Source organism: Netta rufina, assembly GCF_964035555.1.
Source record: "Netta rufina genome assembly, chromosome: 8".
Lineage (NCBI taxonomy): Eukaryota > Metazoa > Chordata > Aves > Anseriformes > Anatidae > Netta > Netta rufina.
The window spans coordinates 31335828-31357062 of NC_140131.1; the positions used below are offsets into that span (position 1 = coordinate 31335828).

The 21235-nt window shown below is 34.5% G+C and overlaps 1 protein-coding gene across 2 annotated transcripts; it reads left to right on the forward strand.

Annotated features, from left to right (window-relative positions):
* The first annotated feature begins 7 nt into the window (after positions 1-7).
* Positions 8-21199, forward strand: GLMN (glomulin, FKBP associated protein). Of its 2 annotated transcripts, XM_084291096.1 has the most exons (20): positions 8-107; positions 277-398; positions 1635-1706; positions 2179-2304; positions 3377-3496; positions 4344-4452; positions 5037-5283; positions 5757-5856; positions 8069-8256; positions 8726-8779; positions 9690-9720; positions 10094-10183; positions 10652-10693; positions 10780-10853; positions 11168-11252; positions 13036-13145; positions 14324-14387; positions 18411-18534; positions 19975-20057; positions 20191-21199. In XM_084291096.1, the coding sequence occupies exons 3-20, from the start codon at positions 1641-1643 to the stop codon at positions 20296-20298; spliced, it is 1821 nt and encodes a 606-aa protein (XP_084147222.1). In that variant the 5' UTR covers positions 8-107; positions 277-398; positions 1635-1640; the 3' UTR covers positions 20299-21199. The 2 variants fall into 2 exon arrangements, with proteins under 2 accessions (XP_084147222.1, XP_084147223.1); XM_084291097.1 differs by lacking the exon at positions 277-398 and having other exon boundaries at positions 39-107.
* The last annotated feature ends 36 nt before the right edge of the window (positions 21200-21235 follow it).

Consider the following 21235-nt stretch of genomic DNA (forward strand, 5'->3'; position numbering starts at 1 on the left):
CCCGGCCCGGCGGGAGGCGGTGGAGCGGCGGCGGCTGAGGGGAGCGCGGGGCCGGCCGCGGGCTGAGGCGCTGCGGGGGGAGCCTGGCTCCGCCGGCGGGGCGAGGGGTGAGGAAGCGGAGGCGGGGGCTTTGGTCCCGCCGCGTGCGAGGGGCTCGTTTGCAGCCCTGGGGGGCGGCCTGCGTGTGGTACCTGCCCGGGGAGGGGGCTGGGGGTGCGTTTGGTAGGGGAGGGAGCTTCCCGAGGGTTAAAAGCGGATTTTTTTTTTGCTGTTTAGATGCTGTACGCTTGCCGCGGGAACCAGTGAAAAGATATAATTAGAAATAGGATTAAGTATTAGGCCCTGAGACCGTCTGTGAGGTTAACTGGCAAATCCCTGCCAGGGCATATTTCAAGTCTGTAAGTACACTGTAAAATTTCTGAGGGCTGAAAACCCCAAAATACGAGCGTTCAAAAGTACATTTAAATTGTTTTGGGTGTCTTAGTGACATCCTCCAAAAATAAGTGGTACAATATGCGTTAATAAAGTATATGATAATCACAAAATCAGAAAGATCAGGTTCAAAACATTGCTAGATTGCAGGTTAAAGTGTTAAATTGCAAGTTAAAGTGCAAGTTAGTGTTAAATTAGGCAGTTGAGAATAGAAAATTATGTGATCTTTGAGTAATAAAATTTGCAAATGTGCTTTTTAAGCTGCTGTGAGTTGACTGCTTTTTATAAATGTCCAAATAGCTTAGTTACCTAGATGCTGTGTTAGGTAGCTGAGGTCAAACTTAGGAGGAAAGATTGAGGATGTTACATTGAAATATCTGTGTAAATATGAATCTTGGGTGCTTGGATGAATAGTTCGCCAATTATAGAAGTGCAGAGGTAATTGACAGACACAGCGATTATATAACCAGGTTTAGGCACGTGGAATTACTCAAAACTATAAAGATTACGACCGCTGCTCTGATACATCATGCAATAATTGAGCTGGATTTTATGTGTTACTCATGGTAACTTTACTGAAATGTTTACTTAGTTTTCAGCAAGGAAGTTTTTAATTGCATCTAGAGGTAAAAGGACCCTGAACAACCAACCTAGACAATAGGAGGAAAGAATTGATATTGCATATGTAGTCTTGATTGGACTAAAACATTGTTAACACAAACTGGCACAGTGGCTGGATCAGCTGTGCGTGTCCTGGGCATCAGGTTAGAGTGTTCTAGTCAGAGCTGAGCAGATAGCTTATCCGGTGAAGATATGCATAGAAAATGTAGTGTATTTTGGAAGTCCAGGGTTGGTGTGCAATGACCCCAGGCTGTATTAGTTGCAATTTTCATTGTCTGTGTCATAGCTATGGCCTCCTGACTTCCTAAGATGATCCTGATGGCACTTGGAAATTGCTTCTCTGTACATAGAATGCAGGTTATTTTCTATGAAATCCAGCAAATATGGGGAGTAGAATAATACAGTATACACTTCTTAAAAATATATTTTTGCCTTTCTTAAAATCATGTAATCTTCATAAGATCTATTAATATAGATTGTTCTCATTTCGCTACTGGGCATTGTTTTTGATAATGTGATTATTTTTCAGTCTCTATGTTCACTTCATGTGTTTTAATACTGCGCTCCTTAATTTATAATAGTTTTCAATGCCAGAAGAACAAAGTCAAATTACAATGGCAGTTGATGAACTTCAAGCCATAATACAAAGATGTGTAAGTACTTTTCTCTTCATAAACCTGACAAATGTAAGCAGTTCAAGTTTTTCTTTATGACTGCAAAACACGAGACATTCATTAGCAGATTTACTCATTGGGCAGCTAGGTTCAGTCTCCATGTTTCATTGACTTCTGCGTGGTGCTTATCCCAAGTTCTGCCTCCCAGAGAAAGAAGTGTTCTTATTTCTCTCAACGGTACCTGTCTGAGGGAAAAAATCACCAGCAGACTGCTATAGAAAATACATCTTTTATATATTGTGCTGTAGTTTAGAGTTAGAAAACGCTACTGAAATAGTGCTTTGTCTTCTGTGGTAGCTCTTGGTAACTCCTTTTAATATGTAAAGGATGTTAGTAAGAAATGATAAGTTACAGTGACAGTACATCTAATTTTGAAATGAAAACTTGGATTTACCTATTTTTCATTTGATTTTTATAAATATGGAGTTAAGCATGTATATTTTCTTTCTAGCAAATTCTGGAAGAATCTGATTTCAGAGGAGAAGATTTTAATCTGTTTCAGGTAGCAGGTCAGAAATGTTTAGAAGATGGATATGCTGCTCAGTTGTTAGAAGTAATTCAAAATGAGAAAAACAAGGTGAGTTGAAGTTTGCACTATATATTAGTTTAAGCACACTTATAGATAAAACTATTAAAAAGGGAAAGCTACTTTCATTGTGGAGCATTTGAACAGTTAATCAGTTGCTGTCTGTTAAGTGCACATTCTTGTGCAACTTCAGGTAGTTTACAGAAGTCAAGTCACGGTAATTTAAGAAAACCATTGATAACTACTTTCTAGTGAGTTAAGGAAATAGAAAAGAGATGCCGAAAACATAACTACGAGAAAATGCCCTTGGCCCTCTGTTGCAGGACAGAATTTCAGATGAGGCACTGAATGGCATTTTCTTCATGGCAGCCTGCATGGTGCTGCTTTAGCTTTGTGGCCAAGACAGGGTTGATAACACACTGGTGTCACAGCTGTTACTGAGCAGCGCATGCACAGCATCAAGGCCTTTTCTACTTTTCACTCTGCCCCCTTGGCAAACACACTGGGAGGTTGCAAGAGATTGGAAGGGGACGCAGCTGGGACAGCTGACCCTATTTGATCAAAGGTATTATCTGGTATTCCATACCAGATAATATCATGCTCCTCAGTGAAAAGGGGGGCAGTCTTCCCAAGGTAGCTGTTGCTCAGAGACTGGTTGGGCATTGGTGATGGAATTTTTGCCCATTGTTACTGGGGGTCCCCATCTAGTCACGAATTCTGTGAGTTTGGGGTAACAATTGGAAATCCTGATCCCCTCACTTTAAACTTATTTTTTCTAAACTTTCTTTCTCTGCTTTGCTTAATCCAACAAAACCCCTCTACCTAGTCCTGTTTGACATTTATTGCCATGTAAATTCTTGGAACTATATACGTGTTAGAAATAATACATTAAAGAAAGCTAGACAAAATATGAATCTATAATGATAGATATGGGGAGAGAATACCATGTATGTCAAGTACAAAACTTCATAGTAATAGATGTTACGTTTCCAATGACATTATTATGGTATTGGTTGCAACCAGGACATTGATCTGTTGTCTTTTTTTGACCTTCATATATACAATTTTTCTGTGTTTAGAAGATGTCAGGTTTTTGTTTATTGTCTGAAAATCTGTTTTGTAGGTTATCATCAAGAATATGGGTTGGAATCTCATTTCTCCTCTTGTTAGGTGCATTTTAGCATATAAACAGGAAGATGATAAGCAAGAACACTGCCTGAAGATACTAGATCAGTTGGTACAGGTATGGCTTTGAAATACATAGTTATAATAAAATAATTGTAGGGAAGGGAAAGGGAGATGTCCTTTTCTACTTCTGATTTACAAAAAAAAAAACGGGGCATGAATACTTCTGTGTTCTTTTGCCCATTCCGCATAACTTTTAAGCTCACAGGCCAGTTTTACCTGAAGTAGACAAAGGATTAGCATTCTCAGAAGTATTCAACCTTTTAACAAATTTGGAGAATTTATTAATTAGACAAAGCATAGAGACAGAGAATTTCTCAGGAAAAAGTAGCTAGGCCTCATCTGATACAAAGTTTTTAATGGCCAGCTTCTGCAGTCAGTGTAGCCACAGCAGTGCTGCCTCTTGTCTTCAGTAGTTGCAGTATGACAGTGAGTATCTGCTGATTCTGGGGGAGTAACAGGGAAATAACATTTATTCTATAGGAAATCAGTTCCCTTTCATTCACCACTTAGAGAACAACTTGCAAATTGAGTGGAATTCACACTGAAGTTTTTCTTTTCTCTCTGCTCCGAAGGAATTTCTTGCTATGGTACCATGAGGTGTTTATAGAACGTAGAAATCAAGTTATGTGCCATTAGATTTGCTATGTTTTAGCTTACATGAAAGTGTAATTGCATATACGTGTTACAGAAGACATTAACTTTAGGGAAGTACTTATTGTTTCATATTTATTTCCTTAAAGATTATTTTGGATGTTATGATCTGCTTTCTTAATGTTCAGGAACTTCTGAATTGCAGTTTGTTTGTGGTGTGTGTGTGGTTTTTTTTTTTTGTTGTTTGTTTGTTTGTTTTAATATTTTATGACCATAGTGGTTAAAACATGTATGTTGTTCCTCTCTTGCAGCTGTGCAATCCGAAGGAACTTTTTCTTGGTTTACTTGAACAGATAGAGCAGACGTCGGGAGAGCAAGTGTGCCCAACTGTCATGCTACTACTTCAGCCTTTGCAGACAGGTAACATTCACTTGCTCATGTGGTTTCTGAAGAAAAAAAAATCTTATTTATCAAATTAGTTTAACCTTTGCTAGAATAGTTTCAGAATATTGCTGTCCTGATAGTCTTTACAGTTTTTTTTATATTCTGGAAAATATAAACGGGGAATTTTTCAGTAATTAACTTTTAAAACGTACATTTCCATATTTTTATGGTATAAAACTTATTTTTGTAATTGAAGCAATTGAAATATTTGAGATGAAAGACACATTCTTCTGATTTGCATAAAAAGATGAAAAGCGTTGGTTTTGGATACCAACTAAATAGTTAACATGTCTGTGCTACAGAGAAAGGAAGAATGTGTGGAAATGTGGGACTGCTTTATTACGTCATTCTCAGCTATATGGTCATGTTAACTACAGTGTGTTAGACTAGCTGGTGATATTGTTTAGTCTTGCTGTACTTAGTCATATGAGTTCAGGTATTAGTCTCTTTCCTCCCCTGAAACGAAAGGCTTTGTTATGCAGTCACATTGTTGAAAGTGTCTTCACACTTTCTTCCTGCAAGTAATAACTTAATGTCTCAAAATGTTCTCTTTGTTTCAGTGCTTTTGAAACTTCAGAACAAAAAGGCCTACTCAGTGGGCTTATCTTTGGCTATGATTATGAATCAGCTTACTCCTTTGCCTGTGCCTTATACAAAACAACAAATACAGGAAGATAAACTTGGTCTCTGCCGATGTTGTAATGCAGTGGTGGACTTTGCTAAACCTTTTGTGAATGAAGTTGTTAAAAACATGGAAAAGTCATCAGAATACAATAACATGGAGCTGAAAGAAGAATTATTAAAGTTGTGAGCACTTTTTGTCAACTTATTGTATTCTATAAAGTAACAAGATGAACAGTAGGCATTTATTGCATAGGCAATAAATCATCTTATTAGTGTTTTTATAGTGCTGTCAGCATATAAACTAATGCTGTATTTCAAAAATGGAAAAAAAGTCCTTTACGTTTTTATGAAGTGAGAGAAGAAAGGCAAAAATTTTTTAGTACAAGGAAATGGTAAAGAAATGTTAGGCTCTGTGATACAGAGCTAATTTGGTGGTCTGTGTTTCTACTCAAAGGTATAACTGAGGATAATCATATTTTAGAGGCTAATTCTAAGGAATGCTTCTCTGAGAAACATTCTTATTTTCATTCTTGGAATATTGGGAATGGCAGCAGCTAATATGAGTGTAGACTTTGCTTTTGGTCATTAATGACATTAGTATAGTCTCTATTTGTGACCTTATTGGTGATTTTATGTTTCACCCCTTCTTATTTCAGCTGTATGAAAAGCCTGAAATACCCATTATTGACCGCTCAGCTCGAACAGCTTGAAGGCATTGAAGAACATCCCTTCAGGCATTTTGCAACTGAAATTATAGTAAGTGTAGTCAAAATGAATTACAGTGTTTGCAAAAGCAGTGTTATGGTTCAGGATTCTCAAGAATTAGTTGTGGAGCTCATTTTGCTTCTGGTACTGGTGTGTGATGGCTTACCAGGTCCTGTAAGATAATGCAGGTAGATAAAGGTTTGGAATAGTTAAAGGTATTAGAAATTATAAATCTTGCAGACACAGTTTTGCTCCTTGATAAGCCTGTTTGATAAGCCAATTTGTCTGAATCAGCAGTTGCTACTTTGTTGTAACTGATTCTTTTTCTTGGTGATGTATTGTTTTTAATTTTTTGAAATATCTAAAGGATTGTTTATGTTGCAGTATTAGATGAAAGTAAAAATCCAAGTATTAATCCAAGTTTTGCACACAGAGAAATCTCTAATGTGCCTAAGGTGCAGTGCCAGCTGCCTGTTAAGAAATGTAAGTTGATTCTTGACTGCTGCTGATGCTATAGCTGGAAATTCAGTGTGAACATGCCCACTCCATGCTACCAATGCTGTTATTCTGGTTTTGAATGTTTTGCCTAGCATCTCTGTTTTATTAGAGCAAGATTACGTTGTTTCAATAGCTATGGATACACTTGTTTCTCATCTTAACTCTATTATTTCATGGAATTGTTACTAAGTTTGAGCTTTGGAATTTTTTCTACCTTGTTTGGTTAGACCAGGAAAACTCACAAGTCAAATACAGAAGAGAAAAAGTTGAAGAACGCATGGAGGGAAATGGAAGTTTTACAAAAGGTAGAATAAGAGCTGACTGAGGAACTGAGGAAATCCAACTACCTGAGGAAGAAGGCTGAAACTATGTGAACTATGAACCAGGGAGTTAGAAAAGAGGCAGCTTTTTATACGGGGAGGAACTAGTCCTGGAAAAGTGGAGAGACTGGGTCAGGTTGTCATTTTGTGGGGAGGGAATGGCATGAGAAGGTGTGGTAGATCTCTAAAGACTGGGAGCCAACTGGGATGAGGAAAGCATGTATAAATACATGTATGTGTTTGCATGCACACGAAGAAAGTTGGGAAGTTGTCATGTGATACAATTGTTTCTTCTCCAATTTGTTTTTAAAAATAAAAATTTAAGCACACAAAATTTTATTAAGATTGTAAAGTGAAGCACACTAAACAGTTAGCAAAACTTCTGGTTGTTTTCCACCATAACTGGGTTTTCTATTGCGATCACATCAACTTTTTTCCACAGCAAGTCTCGATCACCATAGGATAGAACTGCTATGCGGATCAGTCAGGGTTGTGCAATGCAAGAGAATCTGTCTGTGAGATCTTTGCTTCTTTTATTGCAGAACTTTTAAGATGTGCAGTGATGGAGGCAGGGATTACCAGAAGATCATCTAATGGTTAATATAGTTGAAGTCTACTCTGAAAAACGATCTTTTGTCCCTGCCTCTCCTGTTGGGCACAGTCTGAAACCATGTTTATTACACTAATTATGAATTACCTTTTCTTCATTTTCTCAAGAAATTCACTTCTGATGTTTGTGGAATTGGGTAATGAGAGCTGCAGCTAAGGTCAGTAATGACATACTTTGACTATGTGACATTTTGTATAATCCTAATTCTCCAAAATGTCAGATCCTGAATGTTTGGTATGGATAACCCTGGAAGAATGAGTTAACCCTGATCTCTCTGCCTCTTCATAATCCATACAATAAGAATTACAAAAATGTGTGGAAAAAAGCACTTAATATTTGTGAAGTACTCAGGTGTCATTGTGTAGTGAATTGCTGGAAAGAAAGGCCATACAAAATGATTCTAACTTTAAAACAGGGCTTGCCTTTAGTAGGTAAACATTGCATTGCATATGACCAGTGATCAAAAAGCAATACTAAGTAAATGTTCAGTGAAAAACACATGGGTCCTGTGGCATAATGTGATCATGAAGCTATTATTCATAGCTTTTGTGGATAAGGGAGCCAAATTGGGTTTTGCAGGGTGACTTTAATTTTGTCTTTTGCTAACTTTTGAGTGCTTGACTTTGCTATCTTAGTAACATTCTTCTGACAGTGGTTATTTTTCCTGGAAGGCATTTTTGTGTATGTATGTGTCATAAATATTCACAATATATGTCTAGTAACTTATACATATACTACATAAGAGATTTTACTGCAAATACAGCTTACACTTTTGAAAGCATTTGGTATGCAGTTTTCTAAAGGCAACTGAATGAAATCTAACTTTCTTTTTTAGGACATTTTGCAGGATATAAGGGAATTGATGCCACTAGTATTTTTACATCATAAAGGCAGAAGATCATACTGGGAGAATCAGGAGTTTGAGGACATAGAGCGAAAGAATTCTGCAGATTCTTTGGCATGTCTGTCATATCTGATGTTTGTTCAGCATTTCGGTATCAATTGCTTTCCAATGGTATTTAGGTAAGAGCTATTCTTAGTGAGGACTTACTGTAAGTTTGTACTTTGAAGTTTGTTTCTGAGCAGAAGAAAACATTTTATTTTGAATAGCTTTAATGAAAGCTGTGGATTTCCCTAGTATTTATTTTTTTGCTAACATTTATCATTTATGTAGCTTAAGAACGTACTTCAGTCTTTCAGATTACTTTATTACTGCTTAATTGTAGATGAGCTGACCTTTTAAAGAAACCGATAGGATTTGTCTCATTCTGAAAATGAACATATATGAAAACTTCAATTATTTATAGGCAGATGTCAACTGCAAATTATGAACAGAAATTTGACTTACTGCTGTATGTCTATTTCAAAATTATAAATTTTGTAAAGATAATTTTGTAGATTTTTCAAAAGAGACTAAATCAGTCAAATACATTAACTGTAACAATGTATGTATCTTTATGCAGTTTAATATAAACCTAACTTTCTCTTCTAGTCCATCATACCTTCTGCAGTGCAATATGACACATATTGAAGTGCTGCTGAATAGGTAGGTTATGTGATATTTGGATTTCTAGATAATGTGTGTCAGGTGTTTGTCCTATGGTTTATTTCTGATCTTTTATTGTAATTCATATAAATGAAAACCAAATAAATTCAGAGAGGTTTTTAAGTCTCAAGGTTAAAATGGCAAGCTCCATGATAAGATAGTCTTCTCAGAGTTATAAAAAGTTGCCTAAAACATTCATTTATTGTTTTGAGAAACTTTATTCTGAAAATGCAACATTAAGGCCATTTATACCCATGAAGAATATTTAGAATGTATATTTATTTGTAACTGTAACAGTTTACTACTAACAGAGACTATGATGATAGTACTTACTTGAATGTATTCCGGTATGATACTCAATCTAATTAGAAGTTATGCTTTCTAGAGGAAACCAGACTTTCTGCATATTGTGTTTATTTTGTCTTCCGTAAGAAGCAGCGTTGACCAAACAATTTCTAGCATTGCTGTAGAAGGGAAGTTTCTCATTATCACTGGTTATCATTTTGTGGTAAAATTTAAATGAAATTTCTTGTCCTCTTCCAAGGCCAAGAAAAATCTTAGGATTTGTCATATTTTTCTTTGGCTTGCAGGATTATGCATATGAAATCATCTGTGAAGCTTCATTTTTTAATTGATTAATACCTGTGGGATATGAGCTACTGCCTTTGAGTATTTACAGATATTGAGAGGGGGAAAAAGTTGACCCTAAAGAGAAGTGTCCAGTTTGCTACTTTTTATCAGTCAATATATTCTGAAAATCTTTGAGAGATGTTATGAAGGTATCATTTGGAAAGCAGAATGAAAATTGTTGAGGGCCAAGTTTCTTTTTGACATCTGTTCTACAATTTCATCTGAAACATCATCAGCATCTCTTTAACTTACAATAATTTTAATGTCTTTTTCTTTCTAGAACAGAAGAATCTATGTTATCTAAAGGACTTGTAAGTTTATTTTTCGTTTAATCAAATTTTCATTATTAGAATGCTTACTCTTTCTGATTTGAGAAACAGTAAAACTTCCATTTCCCTTTCTTAGAAAGGTATACAAATAATAGTTCAGATAATATTTTCTTCAGTCTTACAAACATTTAAATTTATTGAACATTACACACATTCATATACCTTTAAGTTACCATTACAACTTAAATTTGTAGCTCCTAGGAGCTTTGGATATGCAAAAGAGGGTTTATGGTAAAGGCAGTTGTAGCCATTAAATGTGAAACATGTACATATACAGGACATTAATTTATAAGGTGTTGGTAGTTGTTTTTTGTTTGTTTGCCTCTTTTTTTTTTTTTTTCTTTCTCACTCACAGGACCTGTTTGAGAGCTGTTTATTGAGGATGGAAGATAATAGCCTTAGCCATCAGTATTTAGAATTCAGAGATTTTATTAACGTGCCTCAGGTAATAAGAAGCAATGTACAGAAGTCTCTGTAGTTGATTATAAATAATACCTACCAGTTTTCTACGTGTTCGAGAGCAAATATACTACTGAACTTGAATACAATCGTGTTGTCAAATTGAAACCTGTAGTGTCATGCTATACAGAATTGTTTGTCTTCTGTGTGCAGCAGTATGAAGTTACTGTGACAACTAAAATACACTAAGTGCATGTACAGGCCACCGAGGCAGCTAGGCACTGATCCTAGCTGAAAGAGAGCACTTGCTAATTTTTGCTTCTTCCTTGGAAGTGCGTTGCTTGATCGCATTCTTATTTGGACACAGTTGTTAGTGGGCTGAGGTTTTTTTGGTTGTTTTTGGTTGTTTGTTTGTTAATACCTTGAACAGATTTTATTCAGTGTGAGGTAGTCTAATAATCTGCATGTAATTACAATTCATGTTGTTTTTTTTTTTTTTTTTGTCCAACTGCAGGATTTGGTGAAAGTTATGACCCTTTGTCCCATAGAGCACCTGGTATGTAACAGAACACACAGAATGAATTATGTGATTTTTTTTTTTTATTAGAAAATTATCAGATAACTTTTTATTATTATTTTTAGAGAAAGAAGAGTTTAAATATGTTGCAGTTGTTCATAGACAAATTTGATGCAGAAGGAAAGTACACGTTATTCAGGTATGCATTCAAATGAGTGTAGATTGCATAATATAAGCCTTGTTGCAACTTAATTGCTTAGAAACTCAGTCAGAAATCATTTTTATCTATCTGGTAAGCCACACTATGTTCACTATGTTAAATTGTGGATAAATAATGAATTTCAGTTGCCTTTCACAAAATCATCCGTCTTATGTAACCCAGTGTATAACGGTTGGATATTTTCTTTTTCTGAGGTAGAAGTCCCACTTAGTTAATAAGGCCATAATATCATCCAAGTCTTGAGCTAACTATAGGCAGCTTTTAAATGATAATATCTTTATTTTTGTTTGAAGGTGTTTACTGAAGACAAGCAACCATGCTGGTGTACAGGGATACATTATTCAAAAAATAAAAGATCAGATTCACTTATCATTAACGGTAAGCCTATTGCCTTTAAAAAAAAAAAAACAACAAATTGTCATCTCAAATGTTGAGCAAATACATGTAACTTAAGATTTGAGTGATGCATTTAAAACAAAAACAGAAACAAACAACTATACATTGAAAAGAAACATAAGATTGGGAAATAATTAAAAAATACTGATTTGGCTTTTTTCTGTGTATGTATTTTTACATTATAATTTTACATATGTGCAGTTTTAATTACACAATTTACAGTATTTTACAGGTTATTACCACCTTCTCTGTGCTTGAAAAGCATATTCCTTAAGGGGGAGCTGCTTGGTATTTTTTTTTATTCTCGCATTTCCTGAATATAATTCAAATACTACAGTCTAGACTATAGATTTTTCTCTTGGGTTTTATTATGACAGTCAGCATTATATTATGAGTGCTTCACAAATGTTATACTCATCAGAAAGGGTTGAGCCAGATCAAAGCCATTTAAATCTCATATTTTATGATAATTTATACCAGGAAATTGGAAAACGTAATAAATAAATGATTATCCCTTTTTTTCCTTGTTTTTTTTTTTTTTTTTCTTTTCCTGTCTTCTCCCCTTTTTACTTCTTAAGGCCTTTTTCAAAGCAGATTTCATCTGAAAGGTCTTCATTTTGTCAAATAGGACAACATAGTAAACTTGCACATATTTCATGCTAGCGTTTATGAAATGTAACACAATTATAATATAAGAGCAGGACTGTGTTAGAGAACAGGGAATTACTATTTATCAGATCATAGTCTGTCCTGTATATGGAATCAGCAGGGGGTGAAGAAATTAATACTATGAAAATTCTCCCAAAAGAAGCTTGCACTAAAATTGAATAGGTAAAATACATTCTGAATTTTTTTTTACTGCTGAATTTGTTGACTGTGCAGCTTCAGAATTCTGTCAATACAGAACTGCTGTGTAGAACAAACTGTCTAAAAGTCTAATAATTTTAAAATTTTATCATACGGATTTGAATATTCTATATTTGTTGCAAATAATTCTGCTATAGACATCATGAAATAAGTGGATAACATTTTTTACTGCCTAGGTAGTCTTTATCTTTTTAGGTTTCTCATCTGATCTAACTTAACGCTGACAGGTACCCTTCTTGTCTCATCTAACATCAGTATACAGATAGAGAAGATTATGAAAAGACTAATTTATATACTTTGATCACATGTAGTAATTAGAAAATATTTCCTCTGGCATTTGATTTGTGTATTTATTAGCTTTCCGTTTTCCCCAAATTATTCTTGTTAATCATAAAATATCCTGAGTTGGAAGGGACCCACAAGGATCATTGAGTCCAGCTCCTGGCTCCACAGAGGGCCACCCAAGAAACATATTTCTGAGGGTGAAGTCCAAATACTTTTTGAACTCCGCCAGGCTTGATGCTTTCCTGGGGAGCCCGTTGTAGTGTCCAACTACCTTCTCAGTGAAGAACCTTACCCTAACACCCAGCCTGACCCTCCCCTGTCCCAGCTCCATGCCATTTGCTCGGGACCTGTTGCTGAGAGCAGAGCTCCCCAGAAAGCAGAGCTTAGCGCCTGCCTCTCTTCTCCCCTTGTGAAGAAGATGCAGGCTGCCACAAGACCTCCCCTCAGCTTCCTCTGCTGTGAGCTGACGAAACTGAGTGACCTCAGCTGCTCCTCATATGTCTTCCATTTTAGACCCTTTGCCATTATATTGTTTATGTTAAATTATTTAAGATTTAATTATCTTTATTTAAGGTTTAAATTTTGTACTCAGATAAACTTTATCATTTTTCAGAAGGCACATGACAATGTCTGGTTTACAGGACATCACCTGATCTCCCTTCTAGATTTAGTGCTTTTCCTTCCTGAAGGCGCTGAGACAGATCTTCTCCAAAACTCAGATAGGTGAGTTGTAGTTACAATTAGAGGCTTTTCTCTTTTTTGGTTTGTTTGCTTGTTTGTTTTTGTTTGTTTTTAATTGCTTAAAAAAAAGTCAGACTACCTTACTACATAATTAATGAAGTGACAACATTAATGTATTTCAGATTTATTTTGAAACAGAGGTGCAAATGATCATTTATCATCATTTCAACTAACTGTGCATAGAAGAATGTTACAGTGCTCTTATATGTGTTAACAATAAGTGAATTCTTCCTGCATTCCTCAAAAATATAAGACCTTATGTCAGACTACAGAACTAATTGGTAAAGCATTATTCCTTCAGGAATGCATGGTTTGTCATTTTTCTGTGGAAACAGAAGAATAACTTCAGCAATTGGCAGAACAGAAGAAATGTGGTGTGTTGCCTTACTTAATACAGGGGTATAAAAATTATCTGATGTAACTTAAAGCACGCAGCCTTGTCAAGGTTCTTGCACAGATTTCTGCTGAGAGCCCTGTATGTCATGAGTTTCCGCTCAGATACAGAGGTATCTCAACAATACTTGCATTAAATAATATAAAAATAATTGGAAATGCCTCTGAAAATCTCCTGTACAGGACAAGTTGGTTCCTATGTGATGAATAAAAATTGAGCTTGTAAATCCGCAGGATGATGGTGTCCAGATGGACACAACTGCTTAAAAACCCAGATGTAAAATCCGTACTTGGAGACAGTGCTACTGTTTATCTGGAAAAAAACAATAATTTTTTTTTTTGCTAAAAGAAAAAAAAAAGTAAAACAAAAGCAAAATACACATTTAAAAAGCATACAAAAGGAAAAAATCAATACAGTAAAAAAGAAAACTGCTAGACTAGTTTCAAATCAGCTGTGGATCTCAGCGGTGATATATATTAGAAATTCTGTAATATAGTTCTCTCTTTTTAGAAAACTCTTTTCCTCGCAATCACTGACCTTGTCTAATCTATTGCTGGTTTTAATCTTACTTGTAAAGTGTCAGCTTCTGTTGTAACAGGGAAGTGCACACTGGTGCTCTCGATTAAGCTATATTACTCAACAGAGAAGTGGTTTCATGTTGTACAAAGGGATATTTTTAGGATGCCTGGCTAATGGCCAATTTAAGTTATCAGCCCTGTAATAAATGTCTGCACTTTAAATGATCAGTAGTGTTTCTCATTCACAGGATTATGGCATCACTAAATCTGCTGAGATACTTAGTCATTAAGGATTGTGAAAGTGACAATCAAGTAAGTAGTAACTGATTTGAAACTGATTGATTTCTGATTAGCAGAGGACTGAGAGTTTCCTCAAGTCAAAAACATGTTTTTTGCATTTTTCTCCCAAATGCTCAGCAATCCAGAAGTGATATTTTACTTGGCTGTATTTAGAAATGTACAATGTATTATTTTATCCCGATGAAATATGGTTGCATTCATATTTAACTGTTACCATAAACAAGCTAATTCTTTTACTCTGCCTAATGAGATCTGGTCACTGTCTAGTGTGTCACCATAAAATAACGTCTCTATCAAGGATTCCCATAAGAAAAAAAAAAAATTAGTCTTGATTATTTATTCACTGATAAGCCTCCAAGTGAATATCTTAATGGGTTTCTTTACTAGCCTTTGCAATTCAAAAGATCCCATTTATTCATCTTTAGGTAAAATTTGTTTTCTGTGCGACATGCTTAAAGCTATTAGCATTAAGATTTCTCAGAAAATATTTAATTATCTTATTTAAATAGTTTTTAACTGTGCAAATATGTATTCTGTATTTACATATTAACAGCTTCTCTGGGTATTAACATAGAAAAACGTTTTGTCTGTGAGATCCATCTTCTGAAGTAATGAAAGGAATTGATAGGCCTGTCCAGGTTTCTGTTCCATTGCTTTATCAGGTATAGCCTGTTTTATGCAAAGGCAACTTGCCAGGCTAAACTGCCCACCGATGCAGTTTACCTATGTATTTATTATACCTATATCTTTTTACCTTCATTTCTCCTGTGTGTGGATGTTTGAATGTAGATATTTTAGGAATAGTCTGTATATACTTCACAGTATATTTTAAATGAAACTGCCCTTATGTATTTTATCCATATAATGTTATGCTGCCTCACTTTTAACTGGGATTTTATTGCTTTGTAATACCTACATCTTTCTTCTCTGTTTTGTTTAGCTCTTTTCTGTCTGAAACAGTCAGTTATATCTGTTAGTAAATCAGTGCTGTTTGTTATTCAAGTGCTGTTTGGCTTTTCAAGGTAGTATATTAGGATGGATCTGTGTCTTTTTTGTGTGTGTAGTCACTCCTGTTCATCTGCAGATGAGGCACGTGTGTTTCTGGGTAGTCAGAAATTTTAATTTTCACAGCTGGGTTGATATTCAGACTTCATATTCCTGCAGATGATTTATAAATGCTCTGACTTTCATTGTGTCACTACAGCATTGAAGAGCCAGTGGAATTATGTGTGGTTTAGTTTTCTGATTACATTCTGTTACCAAATGACTACTTACTCTAATAATAATTGCAACTTCTCTTGACTCCTTTCAAATCATTATGTTCCAATGTTCCTCTAACTTATGCAATTCAGTAGCTTTTTATCTGCTATATCTTGCAGTATATCACCTATCTCCTTAGTACTAAATGTTTTCATTTTGCGTTAAAATACTTCTTAAAATTAGTGACAGTGTAAAGATAAATTACTTTTCAGTTTTAAAGTACAGTAAAGCCTTTCCTGACATCAATAAGCAGTATCATAGCCAGACAAACATTCCAACCAGCAGATATGTATACTAAGATATTTTGTTGTTTATCACCCAGTTCCTCTACTTTCTTTATGGTTTGGAGTAATTGACTTTGGCATCTCTTTTTCTGCTTTTAAAATACAGAAAAAATTCTGATCCACTTTTAGAGCACTTGTGGGTTCTATGAATACCAGCTTCTTAAGTGCCTAATGATGTTATTTAAATAGAATGATAATATCATGATTGGTAGTGGTTACTAAAACAGTTTTAAAAATGAACAGTAAAAATAGCTTTCAATTGGTGCATTTCTAATTTATTATTTTATTAGTTAGCACTGATAGACTGTAGACTCAGATTTATGGTGTAATTTCAATTTAAGTACTCATTATGGCCTACTCTATTTCATGTAAATGCATAGCTTTGTAAGAAAAAAACGTTCCTCTTTTATTTTTATTAAAAATCTATATATAATAGTACACAATTGCTGTAACATTTATGTCTATTGTCTGTCATAAGGAATATCCTTATAGTTTGAGGAGAAAAAAACTTCACCGCTTCTGAAGTTTTCCCTAAAATAAATCTAAGTGCTGCCACTTCTTCTTGACTTCCACCCCCCTCTCCCTTCATACAGCACAGGTGGGATGCAAAGAAAATGCTTCCTTTCATGTTAGTTTGGATGTTTTGATTGCTGCGTAACAAGCACTTTCACTAATCAAGTATAAAAATGAGATTTTTCTGAATAGTTATTTTTTCATTTCAGCACCATTCATGTGGAAGTTATTACTGGTCTTCTTATTTGATTAGTTAACTTTGTGTCACTTAGCATTCAAATTTGGTGAATTATCCCCTGTAATCAACAATTCTTGATTTAACATCAAGAATTCTTATTTTTTTTTTCATCTTTACCCTGCCCTTTGATGATACTGCCTGAGGAAAGGAGTCATATAAATAGCTCCTGTATCTAAAGACACAAAGACTGCTTTATGTTTTTGTTTTTGTTTCTTTTTTTTTTTTTTCTACAGAAGTTTTGTAACTACAAGCTTAGAAGGTGCCAAAACAGTGTAGTTTTCCTCTCATGGCATATAACTTTGAACAGCCTTGCTTTTGAGCATCTTTTTGTCACATCTCTTGCTTCATGAATACCATTTATATACTCCTTTCACCCATCCGAAACTGGGGAGGAGGTTTGTGTGTCATTTCGGCTACAGTGCCTAAGGGCATAAATGAATACAGAGCATAACGATATAGTATTTATTTTTTGTGTGATTCACTAGGGATTTTATTAAAATCTTAACGGTAGTAGAACACTGAATGCTTTTTGTGGTTTTATGTATATACACACTTCATATCAAATTTTTTATGTGTGTGTGTATCTATATCTATATCACTATATATATCACTATATATATCACTCTCTCTCTCTCTCTCTATATATATATGTACAGGTATATATATATATACATATATACAGGTATATGTATATATATATATATATATATACATATATATATATGTGTGTGTGTGTGTATATATATATATACAGGGGTGTGTATATATATATATATGTGTATATATATATGTGTATATATATATACATATATATATATACACACCCCTGTATGTATATATATATATATATATATATATACATGTATATAGTGAAGTTAACAAGGAAAAACTGTGTAACTAGATTGTAAAGCTTGGGGGGCAATGTTACTTGCCGGCAAATTCGGAGTTATCAGCGCAGCAGAACCAGTAACAAGTCTGAACTCTTACTAGTGTGGTTGTATGTGTATAGTAGCAACATTGGTACAGCTTAAAGCAAAATTTGATTCTGCAGTAAGCAAATATCTAATTTTTTGTATATGTTTTAAGGTAGATTGGAACATGGTGCATGTTTGGTATATGTTCTAAAAACAATAGATAAAAAGACCTTAAAAATAAGTACATATAGTTCCTATATGCTGGCATAGTGTAATTCACCATGACAGTTCAGAATACAAAAGCTGAAGTAGCAGCATATCCAGTAACGCTCCTCCAATGCTTCTTAAACTAATTGCAACAAGAACCTTATATGTGAGGAGCATGACATTTACCACAGCTTTCATTTGTTATCTCGATATAATGGCAATTTAGGAATGTTAATTCAAATATTTGTGCTATTTTGCCACTGTACCAACATATCAAGCTCCTTTCAGCTTTATTTACAAGAATGAGTTGAAAATGTGCATTTCCATTGCTGTAGTTATTCTTGTACATACTACATTTACCCCTTTTCTTGACTTCTTCATCCTCTAATTTTCAAAAAATAATTTTGAAAATGCAGGAGAGTAGAAAGTAAGGAGCTTAAATATCTGTCACCATGCTATTCTTCCTTAAGAATAAGTGGTTAAGTCTAAATTCTTTTTCTTTCTTTCCAGCACAGCAGTGTATGTTATAAAGACTAGTCAAAATTTCTGCTTGAAAACTTAGCATTGTGATGCTTCAAAAATAATTTCCGATCTTCTCTGTTCTTTTCTTTTTGAATAGACTGGTGTATGGACCATACTTGCTAAGATTGAGAAAAATTTTTTAAAACCACTGCATGTAGGACTCAATATGTCAAAAGCACACTATGAAGCAGAAATAAAGAATAAGAAAGAAAACAGAAGAGGTTAGTTGTTTTCTTCTCAGCTTTGTTCATATTCAGAACCTTTGGAAATCCATTGGAAACAAAGAATTGGTAACTGATGTATAGATTACATTTTTATTTAACTGTTCATGCTATTCCAGGTTTCAATTAATAATTCAGGAGTTGCTATATGTGATATTAATACTTTTCATGGTTAGTCAGAAAAATCTGAACTTGTTTCTCTCTCATCACATTTGTAAACCTTATGGAATCCTGACAGAAACGTCACTTGAAGACATTCAAACCTTGTTCTGCATTTATACTTTTGATTTTAAGGTTAGTCAGGAGCATCTAAGTCTCTCTGTGAATATACAGCCCTTAGGTTTCATACTGGGTGTGGAGAGGCTAACAAGAGCAGAAATAATTCAGACAGCAAATAGGTACTCTCTTAAAGCCTGAAGGATTACACTGATTTTTATTTTTATTTTTTTAATCTGACACACAGAATCAGATTCTGCTCAGGGTTAAGCAGATACATCCCATAGGGAATGAGAGCTATAGCTGCTTTAGGCCATTGCAGTGTATGTCTGATCCTCTGTTCCTTTGTGGTCTCCAGTATAATTAAGAGAGCCTAAGGAAATTGCTTCTGCTGCCAGAAAAGTCAGTACAGTCTTTTGCCCCTAGTCTTATCCTCTTGTGTTGTTATAAACTATATAAGTACAAGGCAGAGTGAGGGGATTTTTTCTGAAGGTAACCTGTGGATATCTTTCTAAAGAGAACCTTTCTTTTAAAGAAGAAGCTTCCTAATTCATTTTTGTCTCTTACGTTTCTCTAGTCTTTGACAAAGCAATGAGATCTGAGTTCAGAAGAGAACATCTAACTCATGAAAAATAAACGGTTTAGTCTTTCTCCCCAATGTATAATCTTTGTAAGCATTACATTAAATTTCAAGTACATGATTTGAATGTTGGAATTTTCCACTTAGTTTTCAAACTATCTTTGTAGTTTTATCAGTGGTAAGTAGTCTGTCAGAAACAGACACCTGAAGCCTTTTCTTATTTAAATAAGCATTTCATGTCTGGATTTGTTGCTTGAAGCTCAAGGATCTCCTGCTATCTCTGAATGTGAAAGTATTAAAAATGTGTCCAAAAACTGACCAGGTTCTGTGTATATATATATATATATATATTTTTTTTTTTTTCCTTTTAAGGAAAAGTTTAGCTATAGAAAATTGTTTCAAGTTACAGATATTACCTGTTTAGTAATGTAGTCATAAATCATATAGTAAGTGCAAAGAGAGCATCCAGCTCAACCTGTCCTCTTAAAATTCAGTACCTTCTCTCCTCACTGTTTTGTCAGTCTTTAGGTGTCTGCTTTTAACAACTGCTGCCTATAAATGCTAATATATTAAATACGTATTTTTTGAATATTCTAAAAGTTATGTGGAACAGGAACTTGATCTCTGGTACTTTTTTTCTACAGAGGCAAATAAATCTAACACAGTTTGTTCTTTAACTGTCAGCGAGGAAAAGATGCCTGCCATGACTACTGAAATGCAGCTTCAGGTGAGTTGGTAGTTCTTACCAAGCTGTTCAGAAGTATTGAATAGTTTTCAATCTAGAGACAAATGGACAGGTACAGTAGATAAGAAAATCTATGTTGTAATAAAAATAACTTAAATCTCTTCTGTCATTTCAGGTTTTGCACTCAGCACTCTTCACATTTGATTTAATAGAAAGTGTTCTAGCTCGAGTAGAAGAACTCATTGAAGTGAAAGTAAAAGCTGTAATGGCTGAAAACATTTAGGTCAACTGAAAGACTTGAATTAGCATCCTTCTTGGAAGATAATGTTGACTATTAGACTTTAGTTGAAAAGGAGGCTACCAACCTTTAAGGAGTAGTGTAGAGTAGCCTCTAGAAAAATTGTAAATCCTGCTCTTTGTCTTGTTGCTTTTTTTTTATTTTTATTAAAAAGTCTTCAGCTATTTTTATCTGTGATTCACAGAGATGGCCTATTTGTTAAAGTACTCCTCTTCAGAATTTGGTGCTTTTTTCAAAGATTAGAAAGTACGTCTACAAGGGTTTTTTGTTGTTGTTGTTATGCTGTGTAAAGGGAGGTATGATTGTGCATTTCTTGTTCTGTTCATTTTCGAAATACTTTAGGTAATAGTTGCTGACTGGTGTTCTGAATTATGAAGATTTTTATAAATTAACTTGGAGAGACGTGAATTAAAAAACCTTGTTTAAGCAGTAGCTATTTTTATTAGCACTTTTTGACAAACAAGCTTCTATATTTACAAACTGAACTGGAAGCTATAGATAATAGACTATGGCAAACTATACAAGGTTTAAAGAAAAACACATCAACCTTGAGCCAAATAAGACATTAAAACTTGGTAACAGAACAGATAACTTGTGTTTAAAAATGTACTCTGTAAGGCTTCAGGCTTCGTACACAACTATTTATGCACAAGAAAATGTATTTTGGAATTGTTTTGATCATTGTTGTTTCTAATGATAACGTTTTCTTTAAGATACATTACATATTTTGGGAAGTTATGATAAAAATATGAATGTATAAGTTCAGAACTGAATCAAATATCAGGATGGTTTTTCTATTAGTGCAGTTAAACCGCATTTTAAATTTTTTGTTAGAACATACATTGGGTATAATGTATGCTGTTTTTCACTGTATGGTATTTTAATACAATTCTTTGTTCCAAATGCATAAGTTCTATATACA